The 26,428-nt window shown below is 44.2% G+C and overlaps 1 protein-coding gene across 2 annotated transcripts in view; it reads right to left on the reverse strand.

Annotated features, from left to right (window-relative positions):
- Positions 1-4,752: 4,752 nt before the first annotated feature.
- Positions 4,753-26,428, reverse strand: part of PIK3R3 (phosphoinositide-3-kinase regulatory subunit 3) — a 78,657-nt gene continuing 56,981 nt past the window's right edge. For both annotated transcript variants that reach the window (XM_077182475.1, XM_054638074.2), the window contains 9 exons: positions 21,686-21,797; positions 19,280-19,378; positions 17,655-17,835; positions 16,692-16,817; positions 15,808-15,950; positions 14,551-14,727; positions 14,012-14,086; positions 13,530-13,700; positions 4,753-12,084 (listed from right to left, as the gene is read on the reverse strand). In XM_077182475.1, coding sequence (XP_077038590.1) covers positions 11,883-12,084; positions 13,530-13,700; positions 14,012-14,086; positions 14,551-14,727; positions 15,808-15,950; positions 16,692-16,817; positions 17,655-17,835; positions 19,280-19,378; positions 21,686-21,797 — 1,286 coding nt within the window. In that variant the 3' untranslated portion in view covers positions 4,753-11,882. The remainder of the gene's footprint in view (positions 12,085-13,529; positions 13,701-14,011; positions 14,087-14,550; positions 14,728-15,807; positions 15,951-16,691; positions 16,818-17,654; positions 17,836-19,279; positions 19,379-21,685; positions 21,798-26,428) is intronic.

Consider the following 26,428-nt stretch of genomic DNA (forward strand, 5'->3'; position numbering starts at 1 on the left):
TCCTGGAGGAGGGATTTTTCTGCCTCAGGAGAAAGGTGAAAGGGCTGTACAGAGTGTACATCTTGCTCCCAGCTGAAGGTTTCTCTTCCCAGAGGGGCAAGAAAATTCTCTTCGAAATTGTAGACACATGCAAAAATTACACCATGAAGTAAGAAGGAAAAAAATTAAAGAGCAACACAAAGCAGGAAAGGAAAAACGCCAACAACCCGCCCTGTGCCCAGGATCAAAGCTGGGAGCCGTTTGGGAGCCCTTGGACAGGAACATTCCCTGGTTCCTCTGGCCAAGCCACTGCTGTGAAAGGCTGCTTTGTTCCTGAGGCCTCAGCCTCGCTTTTCCTGCTGTGGACTTTGCTCCTGACAGTGCCTGGGCAGGTGAGATGGGGCAGGTGAGATGGGCAGGTGAGAGGGGCAGGTGAGAGGGGCAGGTGCTGGGACCAGGGACACTGCAGTGGCAGTGCTTTGATGGGGGCAGAGGAGCAGGAGGAGGAGCCCTGGCTGCTCCTCTCCCCACTCAACACTGAGGGCAGGTATAAAACACCCAGAGCTATTTATTCCATGAGTGATGTGCATTCAAGTGCCCTTGCACTCCTCCTCACCCCTTCTTCCACTCTGAATCCTGCTTTTTGCTCAGGTCTTCACAATCTTCAGGCCAAATTAACATTTACCTTTTATTTTTTAGTGGTTTTTTTTTTGGGGGGGGGGGTTTATTATTATTATTTTTATTTTTTGGTGGGGTTTTTTTTTTGTTTGTTTTTTATTTAATAACCTGTGTTTGTTGTCCTGGCTTGGTGTTGAAGTGCACCATTCCATGACACTGGAATTTCCCTTCCACAGCTCCTTCTAGGTTATGGAGCCTCACCACCTCTGTCTGCAGTGCTGGGACAGTTGGATTTGGCCAAATGCCCCTCACCAGAAATGAGGAGAAGCAAGGTCCCACATCCTCTAGGTCTCCAATCTCCAGGCTCCTACATTCCCAAATGCCACATCTCAAGTGCAGGAGGGACTCTGAGGCTGACTAAGCCCCTTTAGCTCGCAGGTGTCCCCCAGCAGGGCAGCCCAAGCCCTGTCCAGGTGCCGGAGGTGGTGGCGGGGCCGCGTTTCCGCGGGTCCAGCGTGGGGCAGGAAGGGCGGCTCTGGCCAGAGCCCAGCCGGGGCAGCTGGGCCGGGCCCTGGCTCAGCCCGGCTCTGTGGTGTGCTGGGGAAAGCTGCCCAGAACAGACCTGCCCTGTGCAAAAATGGGAACTTGTGCTGCCGATGAAAAGTGCTTTCTTTGGGGAGGATGTTTGTGTTTCCTTTGGCAGGGCGGCGGCGGGAGCGTGCACAGCACCTGCCCAGGGCGGCTGGCTCTGCTCAGTGCACCCATCCTGCCCCTTCCCTTGAAAGTGTGAGCAAAGGGAAATTTGGGAAATGCTCCAGCCACAGCTCTGCTTGAAGCAGCCTTGTGGCTATCGAGTGCCTCTCCTGGGCACAGCCCTGGGGCAGCAGCTGGCAAGGCCAGGATCTTGCCCAGAAGCCCAAGCAGGAGCACAGGGACAGTTTTTGGGATGCAGGGGCGCAGCCTGGCCCCTGCCCTACCGGCATCCATCCTAGTCTGTCTGAAGATGCTCCACCATGGGACATGCCTCTGCTTGCCCCTGAGGCCTTGTGACAGCTCATGCTCCTCTCCCTGCTCCTTATCCCTCTTCTGGGAACCAGGCCCTGAGCTGCTCTAGCTTGCATCAGGGCTGGGAGGCTGAGCCAGCTGGACGTGAGGAGCTGCCTCCTCCTGTTCCAAGGGAGAGGTCAAGGCTTTGCCCCTCATTTGGGGGGGATTTCTTGGCTCTGGTGGGACCAGGGAAGGGAAGGGCTCTGGGCAGGTGGCTGTGCACAGGGGAGCTGGAACCCACACTGGGTTTTGCCCTGAAACACACCAGTGACTGGGCAGAGGTGGCCATGGTGTTTCCCAGGAGCCACCACCACCACCAAGGATGGGTTTGGAGGCAGGAGAGTGGGCAGCAACCCAGGCTGGTGCTCTGCAGCCTTTTCTTCTTTCTCCACCACACCTTCTGCCCAGGGAGCACAGAAACATCATGCAGAGTGTGCCCTGGCACTTTGTCCCCTATCCATCACTTCTCTTCCAAGTCAACTAGATCTCAGTGAGAAAGATTTGCCATCAGAAAGAACAGATTTGATCAAAATAACAGTCAAGATAAAATGTGGAGAAAATAGTAGCCAGGGAAGTGGATTATGTTGGTCAGAGTGAAGCCTCTGTCCTTCCAGCCCTTCTGGGCTCATGGATAACATTGATATAGAAAGGCTAATGCTGGTGTGGGACTGTGCCAGCTCAACAAAAATCAGTGTGGGATGTTTTTTCCCCCCCTTGAAAGTATTTTCCAGAGTCAAATTTTGTGCATTACCATTTTGTTCCAATTTGGATGAAGCCTGACAAACAAGACTATGATATTTCCCATGAAATGGGGATTCTGGGTCTCTGGCCAACCCTAATCCAGCAGTTCATTTGAAAGCTGCTGACTGCTGCTCCAAGCTTGGACTTGGTGCTCCCAGGAGGGAAATGCTGCATCTCACGTCTCACAGGGATGAATTGTGGCATTCAGGCAGCTCCCTCTATTTTGGGTACCTTCACATTCACCCCAACCCCAGCCCCAGTGGGACTTGTGTCTGAAGCAGCTGCCCCGACTGCATTTCCAGGCTCAGGTGCTTCATTCATGGCAGAGACACCTGATGGATCCCACATTCCAGCTGTGCATGTTGCAGTGGAATGGAGGGGACAAAGAACCACATCCCTCATGGATTTTGGGCTGCTCAAGGTGCTGTGCAGCACACTCACCACCCTGCCCTTTACTGATGACTGTGGTACTCAGAGCCATGGCTGTGGTTGTGTTGCTCCTGCTGCCCAGCAACACAGTGTCTGTTAAACTAAACTATTAAACTAAAATAAGTCTGTTTTGAGAGATGAAACCAAGGAGGAAAAGTGGAGCAGCTTGGTTGCTGCAACAAGCCCCAGGTTTCAAACCAAACCTTGATCCCTTACATCAAGGCATTATGGCTGGGGGAGGATGGGCTTTTGGAGATGTTTGGGATTTTCCTGACAGATTTTTTTTCCCATGGGCAAGATCCTCACATGAATCTCCCACTACAGTGGGTTCCTAGATAGGGCAGAAGAGAAATCTCATGAAAGCAGCCTGGGGACTTCTGTCCATCCCTCCTGCAGCCCTGCCCTGTGGTGCCATGCCTGGGGCTGCCAAGCCACTGCCTGCCCCTGGGAAGGGTCCTGTGTGTGAGTGGGGGGAATCCAGGGGGCTTGCAGGAAGCTCTGTGGAACTGCTGAGGATGGAAAAATCCTCGGGATCTGCCCTTTCTCTGAGAAGACATCTGAGCTGGGAGGTGTTTTTCTTTCCATCCAGTCAGCAGGGCCGCTTGGAAATTTCCTACGCCGGCTCTGGCTGTGATGTTTTCATAACACAACGAGCAGCCTGGCAAAGCCCTGGAAAGCCATTCGCCAATTAGTGACTTACATCTTTCCTGCAATTCTGCCTCATTAGCCCTTATTAAAAAGAAATAAATTAAATAATAATAAAAAAGAGCCAGGCCCCTGGAGCACCTTGCAGAGTCCTCTCAGCTCCTTGCTGTTTCCCCAGTGCTCTCCTCATGCCTGGGGGTGCCAGTGCAGTGAACACTGGCCCACGGAGCCCATGGCTCATCCCTTGGGTACCACGTGGCTGCTGCTGTTCCAGGTGATGTTTCCAAGGGGCTGCATCCCTCCAGTGCTGTGGGCAGGACAGCAGGGAGCACCCCGAGGTGCTGCAACATGGGGTGAGCTCCTTGCTGGGTATAATGGCAGATGACTGAATGAACCCATCAACCCACCATGTGGGTGCTCCCAGCTCCCCTGCACCATGATCAGGGGCTTTTCTCCCCAGTTGGGTGCTCCCTGCCTGCTGTTGGAGGGGCCTCTGGTGTGGGTGATGGAGGGAATGCTGACTCAGCAGCTGAAAAGGCTTACACGGCCCTGTGAAAAATGCTGATGCAGCATTTTTTTTAAAAAAAGGTTGACTCAGGAGGTTGGAAAAATGTTTCTCGTTAGTCTGCAAAAAGGTCGACTCATGGGGCTGCAAAAACACCGAGCCACACACAGCCACAGCCACTGTCCCTAAATTTCTGAGGATGCTTGGGTGGCATCCCATCTGACTGCCAAGTTTAAGGGGCACTACATCCCCCCAGGGTCCGCCCTCCTGCCATCACCTGTGTTTGTAATGAAAGAGGATCAGCAACACCACCCCCAAACTCACTGATTTTTCAGTGGTTCCAATGCCTGGTGCTCATGAAGGAATTGGGAAAGCAAACAGTGATTTCCCAAACTCCTGCAAGATCCAGGTGAGTGGATGCAGCTGAGCCATGTCTTTCCTGAGTCTGCTCAAGTGGTGCATGCCCTCCTCTCCCCCCAGCAGCAAGAGTGGCATCACCAAAGGTGGTTTTCCCTGCTGGCAGAGGAAGCAGTGAGCCATGCAGAACACTGCTGATGGCTCCTGCTCCCTCGGAAGAGCTGTGAAAGGAGAACGGGGAAGGCTCCATTAAGGAGCGCGCGTGTGCTACGTGTATTCCTCCCTCCTCCCAGCCCCAGGAGGGGCTTTCTCTCCAGCCTAGAGGAAATCAGACCTCTGCAAGTCTTTTTTTTTTTTTTAAAGCTTCTGTTCAAGATGATGCCCATGGCCTCGGCTGGGAGACAGACACAGCTACACCAAGGCAGCCCAACCACGCTGCAGTTTGGAATTTATTAGAAACAGCTGTCAGTACATCCTTCTAAAACATTACATGTCAATGTGCTTTATTGCAATTTTTTTTTATTGCATTTTTTTTTTGATCTAGAGCAAGTAGGCCCAGGATGCTTAGTGTCTGGGATTTAAAAGCCCAACCATCTAGTAAAAGAAAGTACAGCAAAATTGTAACACACCCGGTGACAAGTACAGTGTTGCATTACTGAGCTAGAAACTACAGGATGACTTGTCAGAAAACACTAACATACACTTGGTTTCCTTATGAAGCAGTTTGTTTCTTTTCTTTAAAAGTTAAACTACATGAATTCCTTTTTTATTTCTTTTCTTCCCCCCACCCCCCTCCCCGACTACACCATAAACGACAGAAGAACAGATTTTACACAAATAACAAACAAGAGTACCAAAGTTACATGCTGGAATTCATCTGGAAAACAAAATAATTCAATAGCTTCTGGAGAAGCAGGTTCTTAACAGATGCAGTTTCCCTTAAAGAAAAAAAGAAGTCAAAGAAAAGCAGAAACATTGATGCAAAGGTTGTACAAAGGAGTGTGCTGTTATTTCAGCCCTCGACACAAGATCAAACACCCACTCATGCTTTACATTGAACCACACCTTGTACAAAGAGTCCACTCACAAAGGGACACGCACCAACACCACCCATTGCACATCAGCTCTGGACAGGGGGCACTGAGGGGCCACTGGAACGTGCAAACAATCACTGCATCTCACACGAGAGCAAGAGGGGTTTCTTTTGCTAAGCCTTTGCTTGGGACACGGTTGAATGCTTTGTCCCAGAGTAAATAACACCCCAAATCAACTCTGTTTACAAATATAGTAGCAACCCCCCCGAGGAAATCCAGAGTTCAGCATTTCAGAAGCACATATGCAAGATGAATACAATAAACTCCTTTTCGTTTGACAAAAAACCAACCCAATTCTGCCTAAACACGTGGCAGAATGCGCTAACAGTGAGTTTTGTTTTATTTTCAAGGGGCAGTGCCACTTACAGCTAATGCATATAAATGTGTACGTGAATATATTTTACATATATCTATATACATACAGTACATATACACACACACGCACGCGCACACACACACACGGATGATGCAGACCATTACAATCCCATGGTGCAATAAACAGCCAGATATACAAAATTAACAGGTTTTCATCAAACAGATCTTTGCTGGATGTAGAAGTCACTCACGAAAACAAAACAGATTCAAACCCTGACCCAGCTGACTGAATGTGAGCCCCCCCTGCTACCTTGGGGCAGCTCGGGGCTGGCCCCAGCTCCTACAAGCCCCTGCTGGGGGGTGACAGTCACCCTTAGAGACCTTTTCTTTTGTCTTTGGATGCAGGAACTTTCTCCAAACGATCCCGAGCCTCTTGCTACAAGCACTTGGAGAGTGCATGGCAGCGGTGCTGCTGGACACAGGGAATGTCCCTCCCCTCATTTGCCAATGCCAATCTCACAGAAGCAATCCCAAGGGAAGGCGGTGGAGGGGGCATCAAATTAAAGCTGCTTTCTCTAATACAGGTTGATCAACAAAGTGGGTTTTTTTCTACCAAAAAGGGCCCGTCTCACTTTTTTTTTTCCTTGCCTCTGAAGCTCATATTACATTTTTTAAAGGCAAACTTTAGAACAAATGGTGAGTCTAGTCATAAAATAAGGTGAGTCTATGCCAAAAGCAATTTTAAAAATGCAAATTCTGCATTAATTGTATGGAGCCAGCCCCAAAGACCAGCACTTCAAGCACTGTCATCATCTAAACAGTTAACAAGCTAAAGCTCCCAATCTGCCCCTTTGAACAAACAGGAAGGAACTGAAAAGATTTCAAGAGAGATTTTTCCCCCCCTCATTCAGTGGAAAGTATTTCTGCCCACAGAATGCAAGATTCACAAAAATGTTGGCCAAACTTCACGTAACCCCGTCCAAAGCTGCTGCTCACGCAGGGCTGAACTGGCCCAGCCTCCCGAGGAACAGGCCAGCTCTTCTTTGGGCTGGTCCTTCCCTTCTCCCAGTGCCAAGGGAAACAAGGGGATCAGCAGTGCAAGCTCCCTTCCCATACAGAAAGGGCAGCAGCTCCTCAAGGACTTGTACCAATTCCCTAAACCTCTCCTGCATGTGCATTTAAGGAGATTACAACTGGTTATTCCAAAGGGAAGGGTCTGCTCTGGCATCTCCTCTTATTTCATGGTTCCAGGCAGAGGTTTCTGGTTCATGCTCTGTCTCCTGCTTCATCAAACTACAACCAGAGGGATGCTTTAGGGTGCTGATCCTTCCTCTCCACTAAAGCTATTTGCTTTGAATGCTGAATTTGAGCAAGCCTGACCCCCTCCCCTCACAGCATTTTTGTTCTTCGGGAATGTTATTTTGATTCTGCTATTGCAAAAGCAGAGATTGCAAATCAACCATAAGGAAACTACATCTAAGGAAACTTGATTTTAAACATGGTCTAAACAAAACAACCCCAAACCCATCATAGTGCTTTGTAAAACTGCATTTTGAACCTGTCTGTCTCTTACCCCTTCTGATCCACAAGCAGTACCTGTTTCATGTCTGCACAATGCAGCAAGCATACAAGACTCACTAACATTTCAGATTTTTATTCCCTGTTAGTGTAACAAAAAATAAAAAAATAAACAGACATTCAAAAACAGAAGCGAGATTGTTCAAGTACCAAATAAGGGGCTTTTCCAAACTTAAAGTGTGACACTCCTATAGCAATTCTGCTGTTTTAAACAGCCACAGCGTTCAGGTACAGACATGGTGCCACCTAAGCCTGCAGAGAGCCCAGGATTTGGGGCAACCAAGACCCTCATCCTTCTCCTCTCCTCCCCAAAACAGCACTAAGTGTCAACATTCATTTCCACAGTCCCATCACAGTTGCCTGGCTTTGCAAGGGAAAAACTTTGATGTTTGCCCTGCTGTGACTAGAATTCAGCTGTGATTAAATGCAAGTTTTTCCTTGGGAATGGCTTTTGGTTGTGGAAGTCTTGCTAACACTAGTGTCAGCGAGAAAAGAATCAGGCCCATCACATTAAATGGAAAACTTCTTGAACATCTGCCACCTCAAGAGAGATGAGTGTGGAAAGAGCATTTTATTTTTGGCATAAGACAAGGGGCTATACTGGATACAACTCTAGATTGCAACTACCAATGGTGCAAAGCAGCAACTCACTTACTGCTGATGAGAATGAAATAAAAACCCCCAAAACTAGAGCACTCCAGTATCAGAAGGTGGACAATTGCACATTACTGCTTCACACATTAGTGAAGCATCTGTTGGGATATCCTTCTTGTTTCTAGGTTGGTTCTTCCCATGCTCAGATTACTTGTAATCAACAAAAAAACTAATGGGAAAAGATTTATAAGTTACTAACTTCAAAAACATGGCACTCGTGGCTGATACAATGGGGCCAATGGCAACTGTGGAAGCAGACCTGATTTCCATCCATACCAACACAAAATACTGAAACACCCCTAATTCCCTGCAAATATACTTCAAAACAGATTAGAAGAAACTGTGCATATTTGAGTTTCAACATCCCCTCCCCCCTCCCCCATTTAACACTGTGCAAAAGTTATTTATTCAACTCTACATATATATTTAATACAACATGGGTCAGTGAGATCAATGTTCCTTTAACTGCAGCCTGGTACCAGATGGCTGCTACGACAGTGAGGCTACTTCCCCCTTTCCTCCTGATGTTCTGACTCTTAAAATTAAAACCTTCTCACATCTTACTGTTTTAAAAGAACTTGAGTTTCTTTGTTTTGCCTCTTTGTTCACATTTCCTGTATTTGTTTCAAGCTTAACAGCTGCTTTTCATCCTGGGGTGTAATCCTGCACCTCACAGGCCCATTTCTGATTTCTCAGTCATGCAAGTGTAGAGCAGCTCCTGGAAGCTGTGGGTTCTCTCACAGGTCTAATGCTACTGAGCAAACAGAATTAGGCCAAGCACAATGAGAGGTGCAGGACCAAGCCCTTGCCCCATAGATCACACCAGCTACACCTGTCAGTTGATTTTATAACAATTTTCATTTTCTCTATGAGTGCAAAATAGTTGCAGAAAGAGTCTGTGCAATAGCACGTGCGAGTCAATGGGGAACCATGGCAGCAGCTGGGACTTCAGGTGCCTAAACCAACACAGGGAGAGACAGTGACAAAACAGCCTCAGGAGACTGCTCAAATAATGGAACCAGTACAAGGAATGCAGGCTTGGTCTGCCCATAGCCCTGCTCCGAAGGTTTGGGCAAAACAGAACTTCAAAGAACACTTCAGGATGGCTTATTGGCCCTGGCTCCATCATTCACAGCAAATACATCACCTGTGATCAGCAAAAAGAGCTCGGGGAGCAAAGGGCCAAGAGTCCCAACTCACTCACACCACGATAAAGCCAAGCTACCTTCACAGATGCTAATGGAATTACACTGTATTTACCTTGGCAGAGCCAGGGCTGGAGCCTGGACCAGACCTCACAGGATCAATCAGATTCCACTACAGGGAGACTTCAGACAGCCCTGCTCTGCTATCCTGCTGCTGTCAGGACTGCGAGGGTGTGCCAGGATTTATGAGCCTGGAAGTAGACTTGTGCCTGTTTAAAACAAATCTGAGCCCTACCTGAAATTGGGGCAGACCTGAAATTGGGGCAGATGTGAAACACTTTGGCCAGGCTACCTCTGTTACAAAAGCAGGGATCAGAAATATGGGTCTCATCAGCCTCAAATGTTAACACTGTCAGTAAGAGAGTGCAGAGAGATCACAAGGGCAGGGAAAATTCAGACACCCCTCTCACACAGGTTATTCTGCAGGCATGAGGCACCTGGCTATCATTTGTGCCTTTGAACTGATTTCTTTCATTGAGCATTTGGTCTCAGCCCAGCATCAAGGGAATGCTAGATGCCTGAGAGGTGTGAGAATGGCAGCTGTATAGCTACCAGATTAGAACTGCAAATTAGCCAAGAAAAAATTCCATGTCCACAGACCACTGAGGAAACCATTCAAGATTTCCACTAACAGCAAAGGCTATGTCTCATTTTTCCTTTTTTCCTGGGGAAGTAGAAGGGACACACAAACAGATGTGGTTCATTTTGACATAGCAGCTTATGTGAATTTTATTCTTCTCTCACACAGTTTTGAGATTTAATTAAGCCTTGTAGGGTATTATTTAAATGAGAAAAGTGGCACCTACAGAATTCCTTGCCTGAAGATTGCACTCTGGCCAATTAGGAAGTATCTGGGATGCGTCAGGGTCATTAGTGCAAAATAAAAAATGTCATGGCATGCCAGGCAACCAGACTACCCTTCCTGCAATGGCTGTCAGTGCTCCAGCCTTGTCACTTCCCTACTTGTGAATTCAAGACATTCAGTGAAATAATACTTCTAGTGTAAACAATATACATCAACAAGCCTGGCACTACTGCCCAGGCATTACAGAAAAAAGCCATTGGAACAGGAAATCAGCCCCAGGGTCAGAAACGGGTCTCCAGCATTCTCAGACCTGCATGACTGTCTGCTTCCTGTCCTGCACAATGGGTGCATTGCAAGGGAAACGCTTCCAGTAATGGGAACAAAAGTAACTTTCAAGGTTGCACGCTGAACAATTACTTTGCCAGTTGTGCTTTGATGCCAAGTGGTTCAGTTTGCCAAACTTAGCTCTTTTTCATTTTAGAAGCTTAAGGAATGGAAATAAGCTGCTTTGTACACTTTCCAGGGAGGGGATTTATTTGATGATTGCTGTAGTTGATGAAGCCCAGGACTACCCGCTCCAGTATTTGACAGCAGCCCTTGCCAAAGGATGGTACCAGACATCCAGTAACTGAGGAGTATGGCTCTCATCCCTTCCTGTGTTTTGCATCATGTCTAAAATAACTACAAGGGAATTTAGATTATACCAGAGTAAAATCTTGCTTGGCTGCAGTGGTGTGAGAGTTCAGAACCCAGCTCGCAAAGAACAAATCAGAGGAGATCTAGGATTAGCATGCTCACTTCTTACAACTGGGAGCAACTATACCCCACCAAAGAACTGGGTACAATAAGCCATCCAGGAGCATTTGATTACACCGACCTCTTCTGTACCAAAATCAAGTGTTACAAGAGTCTGTCACTGTTCAGCAAGAGACCTGCAGCAGGTCAGTGCAAGCTTCATTCTGGTTTACATTCTGAAGCACAGTATCATTAAAACTCTGGAAACAGAATCCCAAGCTGAGGAACAGGAGGGAGGGGGAGTGAAGAAAGAGGAGAGTGAGCAATTACATCAGATCAGACAAATTTAGTGTTTTGAAGCCAGACAATGTTTAGTTTTCCTTTTATTTGTTTCAAGTTTTGGTGCAGAAAGTATGTGCGGATGCTAACGCAACCTCCCCTGTAAGTGCTCGATCTAGCAACGAACAAAGTTTTGGCATGTTCAGTTTGGTTATGTTTCCTTTAAGCGAAGACCTGTAGTGCCATTGAAACCAAAACTTCGTTACTGTTGGCAAAAAAATAAAGCAACTTTCCTTTTACAAGCATTTTTCCATTTAAATAAAAACCTGAAGCTTTCCCATAATTCCTTTGGTCTTCTCTCACCAAATTCCACGCTACCTCAAGACAAGCCCTCTTTTGGAAGTCCTGCTGAATCGCAGTGAAGCTGCTAAAATTAGCAGAGAAGAATTGCTGTGGCAGAGTTTCCCCCTAGTTTGTTGGGAGTTTAAGACTGAAAGACATTACCAGTGCCTCGGGTAGAGGCTTCAAATTGTGTCTACTAGAACAAGAGAAAACAAAATCCAATTAGAAGTTCCACTGAAGGTGCCTGGCAAAAAATCATCTCCATAAAATGATGCTCTGCTTCCAGTATTTTCATATGCGTTGCGTTGAGTTTATTCCCCTCATAAGGAAACAAAAGTATCGGTGTAAAAGCACAGCTGAGCTTTTAAGGTAGCACCAGGACACCTACACCCAAGTTGTCGTCTTGTTGCTGCTAGGCCTCTTTTTGATTCACATTCACAGAATCACTTCTTGTGCAAAACAAGCAGTCTAAGGAGAAAGAATGCCCTCCGAGTTCTAATAAAAATCGTAGAAAAGAATCCAAGATAAGCCAACACTTTCCTCCTCCCCAAAATTTACCTGCAGAGAGAGGGGGGCATCTGTGCGTAGACAGGATAGGCAAGCCTGACATTTAGGGAATCATTGTGTTGGACAAGGGATGTCTGCTGGTAATGAAGAACCAAATCCTTAAGTGTGCTGTACAGGTTGTACGGTTCTGCAAACCCATAACCTCTTGGAGTGCTGTAGATCACACAGTGTTTCACCTCTCCATCAGCTCTGCAAGGAAAGGAAAGAGGAGAGTTTAACATAAAAGGACAAACCCAAAGTGACAGTCTATTAACAATTAACTAATGCAGCATCTCTGCCAGTCACTGAATTACATAATGGAAGACCCAGTAGATGCAAGTGGAGGAGATTAATATAGTCTGTGAAGAAACAGGGCTTCAGGGCATGTGATTAAACACTCTTGCATAATAATCCACATAAGAGGGCTCTTCCACCCCAGCAGTACAATTCCCTACTGCATTGTTGTCCAAATGGTCCTTGGGAAAAAAGTCAATAACTAAACCAGGAAGATAAGCACCCGAAGTTAGCAATGACTTTGTGTTCAACTCACCTAGAAACCTTTCCACTAAGCAAAGAAATCAAAACCCACAAATTATCAGGACCTACAAAGTATTCCATGAAACACAGGGGCTAACCTTCCATGTGCATTTTTTAATGTTAAGCATGGGACAGGTTCAAGCTGATTCATTATCTGAAGCCATAGTGACCGAGTCTCTAACTTGGCAAAGCAGCTACTGGAGCACAGCGATTCCAAAGCAGCCAGAAAAATTTATCTGCCAGAAAGATCAGGTATTATGTAATCCCTGTATTGGAGCCTGTTACAATCCCAGTCACATGTAGGAACAGGTTACTTTGTGCCACCCCGTTTTGAGCCTGTAGCATGATCCCAACCAAACAAAAGCATCTGATGAACCCAACATTTGAGTGACTGTAATGAACAGTGGAATGTTCATTACATCAACAGTAATGGAACACAGCAGATACTACAGTCTTCAGTTACCTTGAGGTGCTAAACCTTCATATATTCATTTCTCAGACTTGTGCTCAGAAGCAATTAACCTCATGTGAAATAAATCAGTGAAAGCCATTTTGGACTCCAGGACAAGCTTGAAGGATTTTTAGATAATGGAGTTGGAGAATTTCTGACCTTCATTACACCAGCATAAAATGAAGTGAAATACAAGAAATCAATGCAAGGCTGTGTGAATGTCATCAAAGCTACTGCTCACAAATAATCCTCTGAAGCATCACCATTACCTTACACACACAAGACAAAGATCTAGAGTTGGGAATGTCTGAAAATGAGAATGGAGGATGTCACACCTGCTTTAGTTCTTCCCATGTGTCCCTTAGCACAGAAGAATATGGGAGAATTAGGCCCTAACTTAGCCCTTACTACAGAGCTTCAAGTTGGGATATTTCAGACCTTTGTACTAACAACTGTGGGAAGTGCAGAGAGGCTGCAGGACTACAGCTATTGCACATTCAAAGCACATTTTTGTTACAAAGCTTTTACCATGCCGGTTTTCCTGCAAACATGCAACACATTCCAATGGGTAGGCCTAAGCTAGGCCTGGCTTTTGTTCTCCAAAATAAAGAGCTTTGGTAGAGATTTATGAATCGAGTAGTTGGAACAAAAAGGAAAACAGACTTACACCACAGAACAAGCATAACATCCTTTCTTGCTACTCTCGCGAATTAAAAATGCTCCGTCAGGTTTCCCACAGAGCAAGTCTTCTGCTTGGACACGGTTGAGATCCCCGACAAACCAAGTTTTCTCATCATGATGTGGCAGGTTTTCATCTTCTTCATTCACAAAGTATGTGCTGAGAGGATACATTTGTTAACCAGTGATCAGTAAAGGAGTTAATAAGCAGAGTTGTTTTCACAGAAATCATACAAAGAAATACCAATTGCCCAAATTGGGAGGTTGGGCTCCTAACAAACATATATTAAAGGCTTCAAATTAGATCTTAATTTTAATCCTACATGTTTCAGCAGAGTTGCTGCCTCACATGACATCACATGACTCCAGTCTTTTATTGAGAAACTGGTAGTTTTTGTTACCAATCCCACAAGAGAAAACACTTAGTAATGGAACACTTCTCAATAAAATCATATGTATAGTGACACTTACTCATCAATATTTTCATTTTTGATCCCCAGCCAGTCATTTATTCGCTTCTGTCTCACCCCCTTGTGATTGAGCCATCTGCCAGAAGAAGAGAACATTTATACATTAGAGCACATGTATGGGTCTTCTTAGTGAGCAAGCTGAAGCTCAGACACAGGAGAAACAGTCTGTGTCCAGCCCAGGGACATTAGAAGCTGGATAACTGTGGTGAAATCAAATGTAGGTATAAGCAATATAACAGAAAAAAAAGTACTACCATCTGTTGTTTTAGCAACCACAGGTTTTGTTTATAACTAATTTTTCTTAAATTCTTTATTTACAGGAGATGCAGATTGTGCACCTAGTTGTGGCTGGCTCTTTAAATAATGAAGTCATGAAGAAGCCAACCAGCTCTCAGACATCCACTGCCAGACTGTAGCACCTTAACATCAACAGAACTTTGGTTATGAAAAGAAAATTAAACTCTCATTATCCTGATGGAAACAGCCATTAATCAGATTCATCACAGACACTATTCTGAGGTATGGGTCAGGCTTACTTACACAAGATACTGATCTCTGATTTTGCGGAGCTGAATTAGGTCAGGCTTGATGCTGTTCATTTTCTTATCAGTCTCCCTGTTGTCCAGAGCTTGTTTCTTCAAGTCTTGTTCCAGGCGCATTTTACTGTCATGGATCTCACCCAGGCGTGATTTTAATTTTTCATAGTTCATCATTATCCTGCAAATGAGTATGAGAGAAGAGGTTAAACCAGCCCAGAAGGACTGAACCTACTGGTAGGACAGTACAGAAGAGTATCACAGAACTGCCATAACAGTAACTCCTCCCTTGACCTCATCCTTACATGAAAATTACTGTATGAGTGACAGGAAAGACCTCTTGTCAGAGGGCTTGCAACCTTCAGTTTACCTTAATATATTTCCTTCTGGTAGATATGCAGGAAGAAATTCTCTGCAGGAAGCTAAGCTAGAACAGATTCCTCCCTCACTGTCAGATTCAGTTTTTGTTGTATCAATTATGCAATCCCACTACAGGCATCAGCAATAGCAAGATTTCAAATGCAAACTTCAATTACTATCAAGAGCTACAAGGAAATAATGCTGCCTGTCTCTTCATTCAAGATTAGTTAGCAGATTTTGTGTGACTCAGGAAAATTACATCTTTTGCTTCTTAATTGTCTTTACTCAGAACAAAGCACCTCAAGTGCATAGTGAGATTGTTACAGGTAACTGTTCCTGGTCCAAAAACCTCATTAATGTGGTTCATAAAGCACTATGTCAAGTGAGGCATTATACCTGGCCTTTTCTTCGAAGGCCCAGATCCACCTTTTTCTGCTAATACCCTCTTGGAAGGGCAGTTTCAAACAATGCACTCACTGAATTTGTTAGATGACAGCTACTAAACAGTGATCTCTGAAAGTGACTAAAACCAACTACGGACAATGAGATTTACCAGATTTATGTACATTTCACAGTTTGCAAATACAGAGTTCTCTGAATTATATTCTGAGCAAATCCAAATAGAAATGGGATAAACAAATTAAACCATATTTCCTGTTCTTTCCTGGTCCTCATCCCAGTATCTTGATTTACTGAAGGTAAGAGAGGATAATCCAGAGATTTCCCAGCTCTGCAATTCTTTGAGAGAAGAGAGCTTTACTGAAGGCTGAGATACCTTGAGGGAAGGTCTCAGAAACACTGAGCTTACAAAGTGGCTTATATGATTTATATGATGCTGTAATGGCAGTGTCAGTGTGGACACCACTGTTTCCAGGTAAGCAAACAGAACCTGAGAGCTCACCGCTCAATTTCTTTGTCGTTGCCCTCCCTGCGGAATCGCTCGATGTATTCTTTGCTGTATCGCTCTTGTGAGTGGCACTGCTCCTCAAATATCTTAATTGTTTCATTAAATGCTTCGATTGCAGTTCTCTTCATCTGAATTTCCTGTGTGAGGAAAGAGTCCTTCATCATTTGTTCATAATACAGATGACAATGCAAGACTCGATTACGTTCCCTAAACTGACTGAGAAGATGATACTTTTTCCCCCCACTTAGTTAAAATAGGATTAATCAGCTTTAAATTCAGTCAAATGTCTGAGTAGGGTCAGGAAAGAACCAGGCAGACTTACTCCCTGTAAGTCTACCCTCCTCCCGTACATGATGCTCTCTATTAGGCTGCAAACCCATCAAACATTTTAGTCATATTTTCCATCTTAGTTTGCAGGAAGACTGCCAGCAAACCTCCTCCCCATACATGAACTATCTTATTTTTCAAGAAGCAGTCCAAATACTGTATTCACACTTCCTTAATGCATAATATCTGGTAACTGACTTGCACATGATTTCACAAAAAACCTGGACAAATCCCGCTACAACTCTCACTGCAGCATGTGGCAGCTGGAAACACTCAGCAGTATAAAGCTTCTAAGTGTTGGCCTTCTCCACAGCTTTTCCTTTATACTAAAAAGTTCAGCTCCTCTTTGCCCCACACCATACCTCTAGGACTATCAGCAACAAGCAACATTCACTGTTTCCATCAAATATGAAACTTCTTGCTGTATTCCACAATTTACTAAGATTTTTTTCTTTATATTGCCTTTATTAGCCTTAACAGGATATAGAAAAAATTCTTTGCTTTTTAAACAACAATAAACACACTCTACAAAGAGCCAAAGCAGTACCAACCTGGGATGTTCTGGTATATTCTTCATACAATTTGTCATACTCTTTGCTCTTTTCCTGATACTGAGCATGGTATTCTTGAAGCTTTTTACCTACTGCATCTATATTATCTTCTTTCACCAACTGATCCTGCACATACAAAGAGCTGTTAAGTCTTCAAGCAAAGCAGCTTTTCCTTAAGAGTATTCATTTGTCCACTTATGCATATTTGCATTTTACAGACATTAGCGTCATGTTTTATAATCCAGTTTCTAGAGACCACTGTGTCTAAATCTGCCTTCCTTAGTGAAACGTGTTCCACAGTTTACAGACACAAGGAACTGGAACTATGGGACACCAAGGGCCATGCCAAAATCCTAAACTTCCAAAAACACACCACACCTTATTTTCAGGATTGCTATCCCCAGTTCAAGAAAGAAGGAAGCAAATTGCTTAGAAACTTCAGTTAAAGAACAGAGTTCAGGTTTTTTTTTCCTCTTTTTTCCTCTGCAGTTCTTTTTCCTCAATGCAAAAATGTGGTTTGGGCTACGGAATAAAAGTTTAAAAAATATTATTGAAGAATTTAGATGGCTATGCACAGAGGGAACAGCTGCACAGCTCATATGGGCTGCACTGGCGACAACAGCACTCAGGGGGTTCACCAGGGTCCATGGAGAAATTAAAAAGTTTCTCAGAGGTTCAACTCTGCTGCCTGTCAGGGTTTAAATTCTCTGTTGGACTCAGAGGGAGACTGGAAACCTGATAAAATGTAGCAGCTTAGATGGTTGGACAATTTGGAAGATGCAAGTGAGGCCAAATATGAAAGTTTTGGGGAAAAAAAAAGTCCCGTTTTCAAAAAAAACCAACCAACCAACACAAATAAAAACACACACAAAAATAAACCACCAATAAAAAAAAAAATTATACACATCTGCAATTTTTTTCTGGTCTGCACTAAAAGCCATTGGGGTCTGCTGAAGCTCTTACCTGCTGGTACCTGGACACAGGATACATCAACTTCACGTCGAGCTTGGGGTTGTACTGAGCAAGGGACTCATTGCGGTAGTGGTTAATGAGCTCCACCACGGAATTAAATGTCAGCGGATCAGAAAAGCCGTATTTTCCATCCCGATGGTAGATCTTTATCAGTTTGTTGTTGCCACCCTTCCTGTAAAGTACAGTCATTCAGAGGTTTTGCTGTGTCCCTCCCATCCCTGATCAGCACTAAGGCTGATGACACCAGTGAAATTCCTGGGCGAGTGGCTCCCACACTGCACACCTTCACGGTGATTCTTTACACAGCAGTAGTATTAAGTAGTTTAAGAGTCAATACACACAGAATTATCATCAGATTATTTGAACAGGAACAAAGCCCAAAGTAAATCTCTTCCTATGTGTTCATTCTGGAGCCAGCTTATGGTATTTAAGTCCTAGCTTTGCCAGAAGTTTTGCAAGGGAAAAGGAGAATTCTGAAGGCTGAATAAAGGAGCTGTAAGAAAACCCAAACCCATAATTTCCTGCAATTCAGGGTCACTAATAGTATACAACAGAATACAGATTTATACAATTACTAATGAATCTTTTTGAGTTATGTGTGCTAATACAGGATACATGAATTTACAGTATCCTTTGAGGATTACAAGATAGTTGTACATGTTGTTACCCAGATTTATATAGTCTAGTGGTTTCCCCAAATATAGTTCTGATCTTTTTTCCTTTTTTCTCCAACAACAGACTGTTTAGACACTGTTCTGTCCTTCTCCTGTACTTACAATTTTGCCTCCTAAAGACAAAAATTCAGTAGAATTCAGTAAAATAACCAAATCATGCCAAACCTTGGCACATAGCCTGTGAACTTGGAGGCAGAAGTTAAAGCAGAATTTTAACTACACCCTTGGGATCAAACCAACCACTAAGGCAATGGAATTTCAAGGCAGGATCAAGTACCTGCGTATCACAGTAACTCCCAAGGGTGTGCTACAAAGGCTGTGGCTTCCGTGCCTCACCTGCCTGTCCCTAACAATCAACCTTGGGAGCCTGTCAGAGGCAAGTGGCAGGGCAGGCTGGGCAAGGCACCAGAGGCAGTCACATGAGGTTTCTGCCTAACTGCAGCAGACAGGGCTGGGGCAGCTCTGGGAAACCTGCCACGTGCAGACATGAAGAAAAGAACATGGCTCCAAATCAATATTCCCTAAACTTTGGATCAGAAAGCACAAAATACTCTTTTTACCAAGACATTGTGTTCAGTTCTCCAGAGCTGCATGCTGATGAGGTATTCAACACTCTCCCATTAATCAAAGGCCTGGTTTACAAACACCTTTTTTATCTTAGCAGTTCTGAAACCATGAAGCACTCCTGAGCAGCTCTCCTCCCTGAGTCCCATCTCATCCACACAGAGATCCTCAGGGTAGTACTTAGTGAGGCACAGGACTCAGTGCACAGAGCAGAACTGACTGTCAGACCTGGCTCTTTATTTGCTTGTTCTGTGATGTGCAGAACTGGGAACATCTCTCAGCTTGAGCCGCATGAGCTTTACACAGCCAGGGCTGTCACTAGAATGGCAGCAGCTCCTCAGGGCTTTGCTGAGGGGACCACAAGTGCTCAGTGCTCACCTCAGTGTCAGAGTGTAGTCTCCCTGCATCTTGGTCGATGCGTCGCGCACCAGGAATGTTCCATCTGGCATGTCTCGTAATTTGTCATTGACTTCTTCCCTGGAGAATGGAAAGGGAGGCAAAATTAGAAGTGCTAAGGACATGACCACATTTGCCACAGGTGAAACATCTGACCCAGCAACACCAATGTCTGCAGAGTTTGATCTCTGTCATGCTCAGGCTCTCCAGTTTTTTAGGCCACCTAAAGCAAGCCTGAGCTTGTGTAGCTGTACTAAAGAAAAGTAGCTGCAGTCAACTGCCACTTAGGAAGGAGTCTCTGTTTAAACAACAGTGGCAGCTGTGACTCAGTTCACAACCTTTCCCTTTAATCTGTTCAGGTTTTAAAGTCCACACTGGAACAGGTGCCCTTTGAGAAGCCAGTCTTGACCTCCTAAGACATGGTCTCTAGAATCACAGCTCAAAGGTGCCTAGAGTTTAGCACAGTTTTAGTCTCAAGAGGCTCATTATTGGCTTAACTCTGATCTTATTTACAGCCCTTTTAAACCACTACAACCTTGCTACTCGCAGTGCAACTTTTCCTTATTTACAACTGAGGCAGAAGGATACTCAGTCCAGAGCTTTAAGCTAAACCAAGAAATCTTTTAGTGAAAGTGAGTACCTGTAGGCATTAAGAAAATTATTTCAGCTGAAGAGATATGCATCTTGCTTATGAGCATTTCACCCAGATTATGTATCTCACTTTATAACAGCTCCTTCAAAGGTTTTGGAAGCCCTAAGCACTTTTTAATACAATAATTTGGAAACTAAAGTTTCTCAAGTAGCCTCAATATTCTTTAGGTGCTGTAGGAAGCCTAGCTAAATCTTACAAAGAAAAATCAACAGCAGTTTTTTTTGTTCAAATACTAAGGAACAAAAGTATTCAAAAGAATAACAAAAGAATAGCCTTAGCTTTGATTTAGCTACCTGAAAACTATTTTGTTAGTAAAACTGACTCCTACTGAGTATCACATGCTCATATCCATTTACTCCTCTCAGACCATTTTACAGATTGGACCCAGTTAACTCCGTTTTGAATGGACAGATAATGACCTGCAGGTTTGGGCCTGCAAGCTGCACCCTGGAACTCATGACAGAATTTTCAGCACAAGTTCTTGACTGAAGAACATTGCTCCTGCCCTGCTAGCCTGATGCAGCCTGTACCTGCTGGCTGCCAAACCAGGGTCATAAACAATTCCATCTTTACATAAGCGTGTATCAAGTTTAAATCTAATAAAGCCACTCCAATGCGATTTGCAGTGCATTAGCTCCTGCCATCGTGGGCACTGGTAATTGAGGGACAAATCCACAGTCAATAAACTGATACCAATATTGAGCAGTTTTAAACAAACTGTGCTTAGTGGGTTTTGTGATCAGGTTTTGCCACTCTGCTTCAGCTTAAAATTAACAGAAAAATATCTCTGCCAAGGCTCTTCAAAAGCAAGATCTACAAGGGTTGGCTTTATAAAAAGATAAGGGTGGTACAATAAAGATATGAAAACTTTATCTCCCTTCTCAGAACGCCAGTGAGCTCATGTGGCAAACACACTCTTCATGCCTCTATCTGCCTAAGTGCTTCAAAGTACTATGTGCACAAGTTTGAGCAATTCCTGATCACACTCCCAGCACACTCGCCTGTCCTCTTACAGCTCCAAATTCTAGACTCTTCAGAGGTGCCTTAAGAGGGTAAGAGATGACTGAACATTTCAGTTCTTTTATGCAATTAAGTATATAAAAAAAGGTCTTTCATTTTCTGAACCTAGCCCAAGCAATCTATTTTCTCAAGTGCATAAAGAAGGTTTTTCTTAAGAGGCAAAACTTATATTGTTTGGTATGTGTCTCTATCATCTGCTCAGTATAGCTGGATGATGGTTAGCATTTGTAAGAGCTATTTTTCATATCACTATGTAATAGAAATTAATACAGCTGAAATTTTAAACAAACGTTCAAGAAACCAAAAATAAGAGTGCAACTCCTTTTATCCTGAAATATTATTTTTATACTGAAATTATGTTGAACTGCATGCATTCCAGGATGGCATGCTTATAACTCTTTATTAAATATCAGATTCAGAAGCATTTATCTTCTTTTTAAAGACTGTATATGTGGGCAAATTTAGAAACTCAAAAATTACTGTCACCAAGACCGCCAATATCTGCACCAGAAGAGCAACAACTTAAATATCCTGAATCTAGCTGAATACTTTCATTTAGGTGCTTTGTCAAGCATGGTCCTAAAGCATTCCCTTCCAGTAAAATGCTGCCTAAAATAGATATGCTCTTTTTGTCTTGAAGTCTAGCAGGCTTATCCTACTTTTAACAATATATATTAATACCTTTTTAATTAATATATTCTAGCAATATTGCTTACCTTGAGATGTCCCCCCAGTACCACTCTGCTTCCTGCAGAGAGAAACTGGAATTGTCCTTTATTCCATTTGTATTGACTGGAGTCATTGGTTTGGGGGGCTTTGGAGGAAGAGCTGAAAAAGAAAAACAGATTAACAGAAGGTAAACAGGAGAAAATAATCACTAAACTGTTAATGAAACATTACAGAAAAAAAAAAAAAAAAAACAAGAGAAAATGTGCATCTCGAACTCAGCTTTCAAGCTCTCTCAAACCAAATGGAACTTGTAATCTTAAAGGAAGTCTGAAGTCAACTGTTCCAGTGTGATCTGAGATTTTTTAGTATCAAATGCTTGAGGGAGGGGAAAAGTAAGGAGTATGAGGAAATGTGAGTTTTTGTTAAAAGAAGACTGGTGCAGGCACGACTACAAGGGCAGGTGCCGCCTAAAGCTCCACACAAATGACAAAGGTGTATTGTGTTTGAAAGCCACAGCCTGGAGAGCACTGGGCACCACTATGGAAAAACTCCATTTACTCAGGCATCAGCAGCCCTGAAGCCAGCCCACAAGAGCAAACAGGTGAACTCTTCAGAGGGAAAAACACTGCTAGAGAGCAGTGGCTGGGCAGGGCTGTATCTGTCACACACCCAAGGTTCATGTTTTACCTTGGGTTTGTCATTTAGGTTTCTGTTTGGAACAAAGACTGTGACTCTTTGAGTACTACAGGACAGGAGGTGATAAGGGAAAGGGACAGGGGACGATAGGTACTGTTAAGAGTGCCTGCATTGCTTTGCTGAAGTGCAAGCTGAAGTGTTTACCACAGGGGAGGGGATGCTACAGATGCCCAACAGACAGGCAGAACTGGTGCACACCTGCCCAGAATTCCCCTATCCCAAATCCATGGCAAACAGGCTTTTACTTCCATTCTCAAAATAGGTTACAAATATAAGGGCATACAAGATACCAAAGCTGTTTCTGTTTGGCCAGTTGTTGCTCGAACAACTTTATCATGAACCTGACTGTAAGCCCTGAATCAGTTATTTCAGCAGCCACAGGCACGTTCATGTACTGGGAGAGACTGTCTGTGAGCAGAAGTGTATTATACATTTTCTTTTGGAAAGGTGTCCTGAATGCTCTCCCCTGTTTTGCAAAGACTGGACGCTTCACCAGGAACATTGCTACCGAAAAAGAGCATTTTTTAAGGCATTTCAAGAGAGTGTTTTACAGAGGGACAGGTCACATTCTCATTCAGAGCAAGAAAGCAGCTCCACACATTGATTTGCTGCTAGCAGGTTTCTAAGTCAGACCCTGAACATCTGCTCGCAGCCCTGTGCCCTCGCCATCAGATTACACAAGCACCAGCGAGCAGTGACACAGTGACAACAGCCATCTTTCAGAGGCACAATCCCCAGGTACACACAGGAACACAAATAAAGGCAGCAGAAAGAAGATTTTGATCTCCAGCTTGAGCACGGAATGGCTCAGCACTGAGAGGTGTGCTACTTGGCACCATGCAGCTGCTCACCTCCGAGCCACACCTCCCACATGAAAGAAGAGAAAACAGGCTTCCAACTGCAGCTCCAAATACCATTTCATGCTGAATATCCAACACAGTAACTTCACTGTTCTCTGACAAACCAGTAGATGCTTTAATTGAGCCAATCTAAACTAAATCTGAACCTTGACCCAGACGTTTGCACCCTGGGGTTGCTGACCAAACACCTGATTCAGATTAGCAGCATTCATTCTGCGGGACCGAGCATTAAACCCTAGCATACAGGTTCTTTTTATGGGGTGAGCTGGGAACTTTCAGGTGTGCACACATCTAGTGAGGCAATAACAGGTCTTGTTGTAAAAGGAAGGTGAAAACCTCCAGATTCAGTGAAGCAGCTTCCTGGTTAGGAAGTTTCAGTTATTCCTAGCTTAACTACTACAGTTGTTTGTATAGTGCACAAGTATTTGCACAAAGCACTATTGACAGTAAGACATGGCTCCAACCCTACTTTGCTGGAAGCTCCCAGCCCCATCCAGGGTCAAAGGAACACATATCCAGGCTAAGCCTGTGGAATCAATTGCATTGATTGTGCTGTTCCATCTCCCCCTTTCAAAGTTCCTGAATTAAGAAATGCCATCAGGTCCTCCCGGCTCCCAACATCACATCTGGGACAGGACAGCTACAGCAGCTCTGAGTCTCATCAGTGTCACAGTAAATCTGAGGTCAGAAAACCTGTAGATTCACTCCAGAATCTTTTGTAGGCTCTGAGTCATCAAAAAGCATATTAGGTTTTACATAAAAAACACACAAGCGTGGAGAGGGTTCTTAGAAAACTCCACCAGCACCTGCAATTATTTCAAAGGGACCTTCAAATTAAGGCCTGGACATATCGACAACTTCAAGGTATTTTACAGTGCCTGTTTTACACTGGTAGTAGGGGCTTTCCAGAAAGGGCTTTCAAGTGCTCTCTAGAACACTTAAATACTTCTCTAGCCCTCCTTGTAAGATTAAGTCTTGCTCCTTTTTGCACTGTGGGATTATTTGGCAGCTTTGTTAGGGCTCACTCCAAAGCACTGGGTGCAGAAAAGCAAACTATCAAAGACCAGAAAGGTAAGGAATGAGAGGTTGGACTCAGAGCACTAGACATTACACCAAGTGTCCCTACTACAGGTGGGAGTTTCTCCTTTCCCTTTATAGGCAGATATCAGTTCTCACTATCGGGACGCTGCCTACAGAACTTCATTCTTCATGAGAAAACTGGAAGGAAATTCTTTCAGGGAAAAGAATAAGGCTTGGACCAGTTCCTGTAAAACCTGACTCATGGAAGTCAGTCCTTTACACAATAGACTTTTGAAAAATGCTTTTTAATAGCTTGCACATTTCAAAAATACAAAACTATTTGCAAGGGTGGATCCTGTTTCCAAAGAGCTATGTATCTAATTCTTTACTTTCAATGCTTTGAGCTCTTTGAGTCACAATAGATTTCCCCCTGTACTGGATGCAGAACCAGGCCCTTGCTCTTGCTTTGCCCCATAGGCCAACATGCCCATCCATTTCAGCATTTCTTGGCTACCCTCTCATAGACTTTAGTCTGTACCAATGGAGAACACTCATAAAGGTAATTTAAAAGCCTCACAGCCCAGCCCTGTGATGACAAAGGGGAATATTTTGTAATGGCATGGCAAGTCTACAGCAACAGAGCAGCATCCACCACACTGCTGCTCTCATAATGCTGGCCAACCAGCATTGCTAAGAGAGGCATCCTAAAGGAGTTTTTGCTTAGTACCTAGATGGTACTAACAACCCTGCTAGGGGAAATCCTGTGCTGTTTCTATGAGAAGCTACAGAGAGCCTCAGTCTACAGATTTTGATTTTAAATTCAAAAGAATTCAGTTTTATATACCTTACTCAATGAATATTAGAGATCTAAAATCCTAGAATAAAGTAAGATAAGACTGTCTTGAAGTCAACAGAAATGCTTTCAAGAGCAGCCGTGTTTCTTTCCGTGTCACTGAATCCAATTCTGATCTAGCCACAGGCACAATTTTACTTTATCTCAAAACCAGCTCTGATTAAAGTGAATGATCCTGATGGTTTCTTGCCTCCTTTTTCCTGGGAGAGAAACACTGATCACAAGTGATTAACAGCACAACAGATCTATCTGTTCTAATAAAGAACCTTCTCTTTGCACCAGATACCCAAGCATCCTGCCCCTAGCATGTCTCTAGGACAGCTTTAGAGCACAGCTCTTTCGAAACACCAAAAGGTGACAGCTCAGTTGTACCCTTCACTCCCACATGAGAACATTCCAAAGATCAGGTTCAGCCCTCAGTGACCGCCAGGCAATGAGAGCAGACTGGCTCTCCCTCATGCATTCACAGGCATGTCTGGTTTTAATTTCTTCAGCAACTGTAGTTCCTTCTTTCTAGCTTTCCCAGGCAGACTAGCTTGAGCTAAATCCCAATCCTAGCTTAGTGTCACTTAGAAGGGTGAAATAAAAATGAGCTGGTGATGGAGCAGAGGGATGGCAGCCAATGCGTGCTGGGCATGGGATCGGATGTTGCTGACGTCAGGCCCCGAAGGCTGCTGTGCCATTTCCAGCAGGTACAGCCACTCTGCAGGGCCCTGGAGAGACAAGCCCATGGACTGGGCTCTGCCAAAGGTAGTTCTGGGATGCTTTCTTGACTGTGCAGAATTGTTTTTTGAAAAGGTGACTTGTGACTTTAACTGAGCTGACTCTCTGAAATTCAAAGCGCCTCCAACACCCAGGCGGACAGGAAAGCTGGCAAGTGTCTGCAGTCCAACGCTGCTGTGTTTCTTTTAAAGTCTCTCGTAAAAAATCCTGGGCTATATTGGTCCTCAATTTAACTGCAGTGGAGTAGGCCGTGACTTCAATGAGATACACACATTCCCCAGTCAGGTTTTGAATAAAAAATTTTACAAGTTTACATGATCTAAGAGCCACCGAGCCCTGTGTGTGAGGGTTTTCAGTGGCACTGATTCAGGAGGAAAACAGGAAGAATGCCTCGGTTATCCAAGTGCTATATCCTGTGCAGTACCCAGTCAAGCAGGCTGTTTCTTCTCTGGCTGCACTATTTGCATACAAAATTAACCTGCCAGTTAATTAAACTCTAATTTTCACTTTTAAGGCAGATGCCACTTAGTCTAAGAATGGCTCCACAACTTATTTCTTCCAGTATTTTCCAAGAGCTTCAAACTACATACTTAAGAGCACTGCAGGTTTAAATGCAGCATTACATCTACCTTACTGTT

This window comes from Agelaius phoeniceus, chromosome 8 (genome assembly GCF_051311805.1).
Source record: "Agelaius phoeniceus isolate bAgePho1 chromosome 8, bAgePho1.hap1, whole genome shotgun sequence".
NCBI lineage: Eukaryota > Metazoa > Chordata > Aves > Passeriformes > Icteridae > Agelaius > Agelaius phoeniceus.